Source organism: Miscanthus floridulus, chromosome 16, assembly GCF_019320115.1.
Source record: "Miscanthus floridulus cultivar M001 chromosome 16, ASM1932011v1, whole genome shotgun sequence".
Classification (NCBI taxonomy): domain Eukaryota; kingdom Viridiplantae; phylum Streptophyta; class Magnoliopsida; order Poales; family Poaceae; genus Miscanthus; species Miscanthus floridulus.
Genome location: NC_089595.1, coordinates 115,420,004 through 115,428,843, shown reverse-complemented (window position 1 = coordinate 115,428,843; position 8,840 = coordinate 115,420,004). Strand labels below are relative to the sequence as shown.

General features: G+C 44.7%; 1 protein-coding gene and 1 pseudogene across 5 annotated transcripts; both read left to right on the top strand.

Moving 5' to 3' along the window:
* The first annotated feature begins 215 nt into the window (after positions 1 to 215).
* On the top strand, positions 216 to 3,614 carry LOC136513382 (uncharacterized; annotated as a pseudogene).
* A 331-nt stretch (positions 3,615 to 3,945) lies between these two features.
* On the top strand, positions 3,946 to 8,233 carry LOC136514109 (pentatricopeptide repeat-containing protein At5g39680-like). 5 transcript variants are annotated; one of them, XM_066508095.1, is made up of 4 exons: positions 3,946 to 6,590; positions 6,661 to 6,991; positions 7,118 to 7,236; positions 7,686 to 8,233. In XM_066508095.1, exon 1 carries the CDS (start codon positions 3,983 to 3,985, stop codon positions 6,029 to 6,031), a length of 2,049 nt encoding a protein of 682 aa, XP_066364192.1. In that variant the 5' UTR covers positions 3,946 to 3,982; the 3' UTR covers positions 6,032 to 6,590; positions 6,661 to 6,991; positions 7,118 to 7,236; positions 7,686 to 8,233. The 5 variants fall into 5 exon arrangements, with proteins under 5 accessions (XP_066364192.1, XP_066364191.1, XP_066364190.1 ...); XM_066508094.1 differs by having other exon boundaries at positions 3,946 to 6,770; positions 6,855 to 6,991; XM_066508093.1 differs by having other exon boundaries at positions 3,946 to 6,991; positions 7,123 to 7,236.
* The last annotated feature ends 607 nt before the right edge of the window (positions 8,234 to 8,840 follow it).

The following is an 8,840-nucleotide window of genomic DNA, read 5'->3' as shown; positions in this document are numbered from 1 at the left end:
GATAGGGAAAAAGTCAGTGAACATCCATCCCATCCAGATCAGATGGTAATTAATCGACGATCCGATCATTCATCCAATTGGACCGTCTCGATCCAAGAGCCGGCCGCCGGTAAAATATCCCCGCCGGCCGCCACCACCAAACCAAACCCGTCCCAGTTCCGGCCGGAGTCGTTGCCGTGTCTCTTCTCCCTCGCCACCTCACCTGCAGGCTGCAGCCGGCAATTTTGCGTTTGGCCGCCGTTCCTACGGGAGTGTTCGGCTGGCTCCTGTCCTGACGACTACGAGCGACGCGCACGACTTCACGAGCGGGACGGCCACTCCTGACCCGACTCATCCCAAGTCCCAACACCTCGGGTCTCCCCCTCCTCCAGCCTCCAGGTCACGTCCTCCGTCGGCCGGCCTCGGACTCGCCTGCGCCTTCGTCGCCCGTCTCCTCCGCTCCGCTTCTTCGACCTCGCCTCCCCCGCGGGGCGGGAGCCGGGAGTGCGCGCTCGCGCCCCCTCCAGATCTCCCCGGCCGCCGGCTCGGTTGGACTTGGCCGTTGCGCCCGGGCCAAGCTTGGTTGTGTCCCCGGCGACGGCGATGCGGCGGGGCGCTGCGCTGCTCCTGGTGTCCGTCTTCGCCGTGTTCGCCGTAGCGAAGTTGAGCCAGGTTTGTGTTCCTCCCCCCGCATAAAGCAGTTGGCTGGCAGGGTGATTATTTAGCTGCGCCGCTGCTCACGCGATCTGTGGGATGTGCTCAGCGCAGGAGTGTGATGTGGATGGTTTTGGAGCTGCGTATGGGCCATTGGGCCGAGTGTGATTTCGCTCTGAGTCTAAGGCACCCCGTTAGCTGAAAAAAGCTGTACTGACGTTGATCTAGTGTGTTTTAATCAACATAAAACGCGCGATGTAGATAAGGTTGGTTGGTGTACAAAATCTATGTGTCCAGATCAGATAGTCACTGCTTGCACTTTAATTGATCCCAAATAGGTTGCTCCATTATTCAATTATAACTAGTGAAATACTGATGCTGTAACCATAATAGGTTGCCCCATTATTCAAGTATAAAACTGCAGCATCAGTTAAGCTTGAGAATACTGATGGTGATAATCTAAATAGATGCATCACATAATAGTTATTCTGCTAATTCAAGTAACTAGTGGGAATACTGATAGCCTCGGGGACTGCAAGGACAGTTCTGAAACACCTATTAAGTGAACCCAGCTTCAGATAAGCAAGCAGGCTGTATCAAAGGGGCATTTGGCTAACTGATGCTGTAGCTATGTGTTGGTCTTCTATGTGATGCATCTTTCCTTTTGAATTCAGGGTAGTGCTGATACGCCACCAGCCGAAACAAATGGTGATAGCTCTAGTGCACAGTCAGGCCTTGGGAAATTGGAACAGCATGATCAGACAAATCCTAATCCTAATAAAGAGCATGTGATCCACCAGGAAGGAGTCAGCAATGATATTGGTGACAACAATAAGAAGGATAACTCAACAGAAGTAACCAGCATCAGAAGAGATGGCTCGGTACCGCAGCCAAAGGACCAAAGATAACAGCATAACAAAGCCTTCACAAGCACGAGATTTCTTGGAAGATCCTCTTATCAAGGAGTGTGATCCATCACATAGATGTATCATTGAAAATAAGAAATTCATCGCCTGCTTGAAAGTTTCTGGAGAAGGTAGTTTTCCAGCTGTTTGGTCTTTCTTCCTTATCTATCAGTGCACACCATACATTTTTTTATATAAAAATATTAGTTGTCTCTATCAAGCTTCTACTCTTTGAAATTACAACTTATTTCTTTTAAGGACTGGTTGTTATTGTGTTATCGTAATTAAACTAATACCATTCTTAGTATACATAAATCTGACATTCAAACTTATCATTTCTGCTTTGAAAGTTACTATTGTAACTATTCTAATTTGAACTTCATTTTTGGTACCCTTTAGTTCTGCACTTGCATCCATAAAATATTCTGTAGTAATTTCTAATTCAGATACCGCAGACAGTTTTCCAAATAGGTTTCAAATTTTAAGCCAATTAGAAAAATACATATGTTCGGTAGATTTGGTTTTATTTAAGTCGTTGCTAAAGTTTAGCATCAAAGGAATATTTGGACAACTATTTAGAGTTTGCTGTCAGCATCTGGGCCAAAAGTATGGCCTCCTAAAGAATTTCCCTAATGACCCATCACCTTTTTCGCTCTGACAGCAATTTTTTAAAACATTTTGGTCCTCTTTATGTGTTCTGAGATTTTTTCTGTTTCATATTTTCTCTGCCCATTTTCCTTCTTCCGTGCTCTGTTTATGTTTTCCACGTAAACTAACATTTTACGGTTGGGGCCAGACTCATCAGCTCTGTCACTTCTGATGGACAACAGAGGCATAAACCCACTTGATGTTAGCATCACGGCCACAGATTATGTCACTTTAGCTGAAGATGCCATCCATGTTGAAGCAAATGATCACAATGAGGTATAAATGAGTAATGTAACTTTGTAATTACTCCATCGATTCTTCATCAACCTCATCTTTACTATCCCCACATCTTCGTTTCAGGATTCTAATCAGTCAAATTTCTTTAACTTGATCCATCAATACATGAGAGGCTACATAGACTGACAACACATGATTGATGTTCTTAGGTTCATCATGGAAAATACTTTCATTATATATAATTTTTTCCATATAAAAAAGGTAAACCTTTACAATAATTGCAAGTAAAAATGTCATATTGGAAACTGTTTCAATGTCCTAAACGACTTCCATTGGAATCAGAGATAGTATACTGATGGTGTTTCTAGTTTTATTTTTCTATTGTTGTCTAAAACATTCTTAATTGCACTTGTTTATGTACTTATGAAACCTATCTCGAGCTATCAGCTTTTAGTAATATATTGTTGTGCTTATCTTGGAGATTTGGTTCGAATGTAAACACTCTACTGAGCCTTTGTCTTGCTTTTTTTGTGGTTGTTTTTGCCTTAGACACAGGTGAGAGTTTCTGTTAGTGATGATGCAAACAAGGCGACAATAGTCCTCAAAGTTGCAGAAAACTCCTGTAACATTAGCATTCACAATGCAATCACAAGGGAGACTGGCAGAGTTATTCGGATGCCACTTACATCAACATACACGCTGCCTATCTTTCTTCTCCTTGCTGTGGTGGGAGTGTGCATCATGCTTCGGAGGACACGCAAGCAAGATGGCGAACCTGCATATCAGAAGCTAGACATGTCAGACTTACCGGTTTCGGTTGGAGGCAAGAAAGAACCTGATCATCAGTCTGATAAGTGGGACGACAACTGGGGAGATGACTGGGACGACGAGGAAGCTCCGATGACACCATCCAAACCTCTGCCCAACCCTTCGTCCAAAGGTCTCGCTCCGAGGAGATCGACAAAAGATGGCTGGAAAGACTAGTTAGCCAAATGACGCCACCACTTAAAGGAGCATTGCGGAAATAGTTCCAATGCATATACTATATTTTTGCCTTCCTCTTTGTTGTTAAAAGTTTTCTGGTGGATGTTATGTCAGAGAGTGCAATGCATTGATACCAAGCAGAATATTTTGTAAGCTCCCACTGCCAATTTGAGTTACTGAATATAATAGTTTTCTCAGGTGCACTTATGTTCTTGTGAGGTTCTATTTGTATTGATCTTTCTCCGTATATAAGACTTATGAAATCTACGGAATTCTTGTGAAATTTCTACGTTCTATTAGGACGTCTGGTGAGTCAAATGCCACGTAAAATCTTGTAGCACCAGTTTGAACTTTGCAATGGGTAGTGAGTAGGGCCGTTACTGGGCTTCCGACCCATCTATGCTTTAGCCTGAAATGCAAAATTGAAATACACATATGGACTGAACCTCCAAACTTACATGGGCCCTGGCCCGCCATCTCGACGTCGAAGCCACAGATTTATCTCAAAACCCCTGCCTGGCCTGTGTAGTTTTCCCCTTTCCGCCAAACCTCTCTAGAACCCTGCGCCCCAATCCATGGCCAGACCCTGCGGCGCCGCGCTCCAGCGGCACGCGGCAGTGGCCGTCCTTCGCGCGGCGGCCGCCGCTGGCGACCTGTCCAAGGGAAAGGCGCTCCACGCCCGGCTCATCACAGCCGGTCATTTCGACGTCGTCCTGCACAACAACCTCATCTCTTTCTACGCCAAATGCGGTCGGCTCGGGCTCGCCCGCAAGGTGTTCGACGCAATGCCCTTCCGGAACGCCGTCTCCGGAAACCTCCTCATGTCCGGATACGCTTCCTCGGGGTGCCATAAGGACTCGCTCGCGCTGCTCAGGGTGGTCGACTTTGGCCTGAACGAGTACGTTCTGTCAGCGGCGGTGTCCGCAACCGCCAATGTCAGGAGCTATGACATGGGGAGGCAGTGCCATGGGTATGCTGTTAAGGCTGGGCTGGCTGAGCAACGCTATGTTTTCAACGCAGTGCTATATATGTACTGTCAGTGTGCTCACATGGAGGATGCAGCAAAGGTATTTGAGAATGTGTCTGGTTTTGATGCATTCGCATTCAACTCAATGATAAATGGGTTTCTTGATCGGGGGCAACTGGATGGTTCATTTGGGATTGTGAGAAGTATGACTGGGGAGGTTGAGAAATGGGATTATGTGTCTTATGTCGCAGTTCTTGGGCATTGTGCTAGCATGAAGGACTTTGTGCTTGGGATTCAGGTGCATGCCCAGGCTTTGAAGAAGAGGCTAGAACTAAATGTGTATTTGGGGAGTGCACTTGTTGATATGTACGGGAAATGTGACCATGCTCATGATGCTAATCGTGCATTCGAGGTTCTGCCAGAAAAGAATGTTGTTTCTTGGACAGCTGTTATGACTGCTTACAACCAAAATGAGCTGTATGAAGATGCATTGCAATTGTTCTTGGACATGGAAATGGAAGGAGTTCAACCCAATGAGTTCACTTATGCTGTGGCTCTCAACAGCTGTGCTGGCCTTGCAGCCTTGAGAACTGGTAACACCCTTAGTGCCTGTGTTATGAAATCTGGGCATTGGGACCATCTGCTAGTCGGTAATGGCCTCATGAACATGTACTCAAAGAGTGGCAGCATTGAGGATGCGCACAGAGTCTTCATTTCCATGCCACTTCGTGATGTAGTCTCTTGGAATTTGATGATCACAGGCTATGCGCATCATGGCCTTGCAAGGGAAGCAATGGAAGCATTTCACAGTATGCTATCAGCAGCAGTGGTCCCGTCTTATGTCACCTTTGTTGGAGTATTGTCAGCTTGTGCTCAGTTGGGTCTTGTTGATGAAGCATTCTACTACTTGAATACTATGATGAAGGAAGTTGGAATTACACCTGGGAAGGAACATTATACTTGTATGGTTGGTTTGTTATGCAGAGTTGGACGGTTAGATGAGGCTGAGAGGTTCATAGTGAATAACTGCATTGGCACAGATGTTGTTGCATGGCGATCACTGCTAAGTTCTTGTCAGGTATATAAAAATTATGGTCTTGGTCATCGAGTAGCTGAACAGATTCTTCAGTTGGAGCCCAATGATATTGGAACCTATGTTTTACTCTCTAACATGTGTGCAAAAGCCAACCGATGGGATGGCGTTGTGAAGGTTCGTAAGCATATGAGGGAGAGGGGCGTTAGGAAGCCACCTGGTGTTAGTTGGATTCATGTGGGAAGTGATGTTCATGTTTTCACATCGGAGGAGAAGGTACATCCACAGATGGACCAAATCACTGAAAAACTTGAAGAGCTGATCGACCAGATAAAAGCTATCGGATATGTTCCAAACTTTGCAGTGGTCCTACATGATATTGAGGATGAACAAAAAGAGGAGCACCTTATGTATCATAGTGAGAAATTGGCTCTAGCCTTTGGCCTTCTTCACACACCTAAGGGTGCAACGATCCATATCATGAAAAACCTCAGGATATGTGATGATTGCCATGTTGCTATCAAACTCATATCAGTTGTCACTAGCAGGAAAATAGTTGTGAGGGATGCTGTTCGATTTCATTGTATAGAAGGTGGGGTTTGCTCATGCAATGATTATTGGTAATTTGTGGTGCAACTGTCTTGATACTTGATAGTGTGTGGCCTGTTGAGTCAGGTTAGTGAAGCACGATGGTAGTGCTTAAATTCCTGAGCATTCTCACTTCATGCATTCACTAAATTACCAGCTGGGCTTGCAAAGTTGCGCTCCTACAATAGGTTTTAGGCAACTAAAGCTGTACAGCCTACAAATTGGTGAGAACTTGGAACAAAGACTTAAACGACCCATTTCAATGATTGAAATAGAAAGGATATTCATGCTCGGTAAATCAAGGATTTCTTGACAAAATAGAGCTATAAAGACTGGCGGTAAGGGTCCACTTGTAAACATATGAAGATTACTGCAGAAACTATAGCTCTTGTTCAAGGTTTTGATCATGGAGTGCAACATAGATACTGTATTTGTTAGTCAAGCTGCTCAGCTGCATCAAAAGGACATTGCTGGTAAATGTGAAATATCAAAACATGTATGAACGTAGGAGTGGAAAAATCTAATTGGAAAATGGATCTATAATTCTTGGAGAGGCATGCAAATATACATTGAGCAAATTAGGCCCGATCGCAAGGTACAAGTCAGATTGTCTCTACGGTAGCACGGTCGTAGATTGGCGAATAACTGCCAATCTTCTTGTGCAGGAAGCGGAACATGAAGAGAATAGAGGGAACAATGAAGAACTGTGTGGTCTTTTTGGATAACATAAGGAATGGCTGCAAAGTTATTCCCATTGCCATCAGACACTCGATAGGTATACAGAGTATTTGTAGATGTATGTTAACCTGCTGTGGAATAGTCCACCATGCTAGCATATGACAAAGGACACGATAAGCAGGAGGCTCCTTTCACTCCTTAAGGATAGGATCAGCTTGTGACTGGGCACAAAGATTCAGTGTGAACATGCATGCAGAGGATGCAGTGTGCATGCAAGCAACCCATCAAAGCAGCGTCGCTTCAATTTGAAGAAGACACGTGAGTGGAATAAGATGAGAGAGATTATTTTGTGAAATGAATATTTTTGTATTTCCTACTAACAGTATTCACACCTAATTTACATGCATTCCATTCTATTCCTATGACTGACATGTCTTCCCTCAGTCTAGGTTTTGGCCATGAAGTTTGAGAGAAGAATAATATAAGCCATCAGCTAGAGATGTATCTGCCAAAGATGTCCATATCCGTGGAGTTTAACCTATTTATACATTTTGGTCCGCAAGGTACGTTTGATTTTTTAGAACCTATAATCTTTCCTTAAATTAGTGAGCATGGAATATACTATGTTTTAAACATCTTGATTAGTACTTAGTAACAGTTAGGGGTGGCAAATCCATTTCTTCCTTGCCTTCTTAGACATTTCATGATGTTCTAGAGTATGAGCGGTTTGCTTGACAGTTAAAGCCTGCCTCCATCCGAATCCAGATGTGAGATCGTAATTAGACCCATTTGAGCACAAATAATAATCACGGGAGCCAGTAAATTGGTCCCCTCTTGGCCTCTTGTAAGATTTCTCAAATTTCTTCCCATTTTAGCAACCCTGGAGAAACTGAATTCGAGAGGACGCATGTTGAGAACTTTGGAAAACCTCTTTCTTGTGCAGGTCGTCCAGTAAGTTTTTGATGAGCTGACCCCTTTTTGTTTTCATTTTGGCGTGTTTGGTGCCTGGCAGCAGGTCCAGGGAAGAAGTTTTGCCGGAGGGCAAACCAGGAGCCCAGGAAACGTGTTCCTGATTGCGGCAACCGACTGAGTGGAAGGGAGCAGGTGGTGGATCGTTCAGAGCTGCGGATGGCTTCAGGATCGGCCTGTGCCTGGCGTAGCAGAATCGTCCGGCAACCCGTTGGTGAGGTGCTGAGCCCCCAGTTCCCCGGAGAGCTGATGGAGCGCCTGTGAGTCTGACACCTGATGCTGATGCGTGGGCCTGGCCCCTGGGCACTGGAAATGTGTATGCAAGCGAACTGGCGGTAGTCGCTTGGATGCTGTGGAAACAAAGGAACGAGAGGACCTTCAACAACCAGTCGCGGTCGGTGCAATCGCTTGTGCAAGGAATTGCCGAGGAGTGTAGAGTTTGGGACCTTGCCGGGTTCAGACGATTTGCGCTCGTTGCTTCCAGCGTCGCCAAATATTCTATTCTCATGGTCTCGTTCACGTGCCCTTAAACCCGGCTTTCCGCTTATTTTTTCATCCGGAACAATGTTTTTCTCTCACAAATTCATCCAGCATTTCTCTAAACCATCCAGATTCCTAAGGTTTAATCGGTTTTTCTTTTCTTCGGTGCGGTAACTCTTGGTTTACTGCTTTTGTAACCTTTTTCAAAAACTCTACTTCCTCTTAGGTATCTTCATTTTGTAAAATTTTTCAAGATTCTCCGTCACATCGAATCTTTGGACGCATGCATGAAGTATTAAATATAAATAAAAAATAAAACTAATTACACAGTTTAGACGAAATTCGCGAGACGAATCTTTTAAGTCTAATTAGACTATGATTAGACATTAACTGTCAAATAACAACGAAAGTGCTACAGTATTATTTCGCCAAAAAATTTGTAAACTAAACCAGGCCTTAGTGAAAAACGTACCTCGGTCGAGAAAAAAAAATTACTGACAGTTACAGTGAAGCAAGAGCCAGTTGACATCAGTCAACTTGCAGTGCGTGTTTCTAGGGTCATGAAGTCCACATGTGTTGGCAGCATTTCTTGGCAACCTGCTAGTCACTACGCCAGTACGCCTGGGAGTGAGAGCCTGGGGATGATGCCAATATGCCATGAAGCCGCAGGTCGATCGAGTCTGCAAAGGAGGTTGAGGACAAGATCCGGATCAGAGAC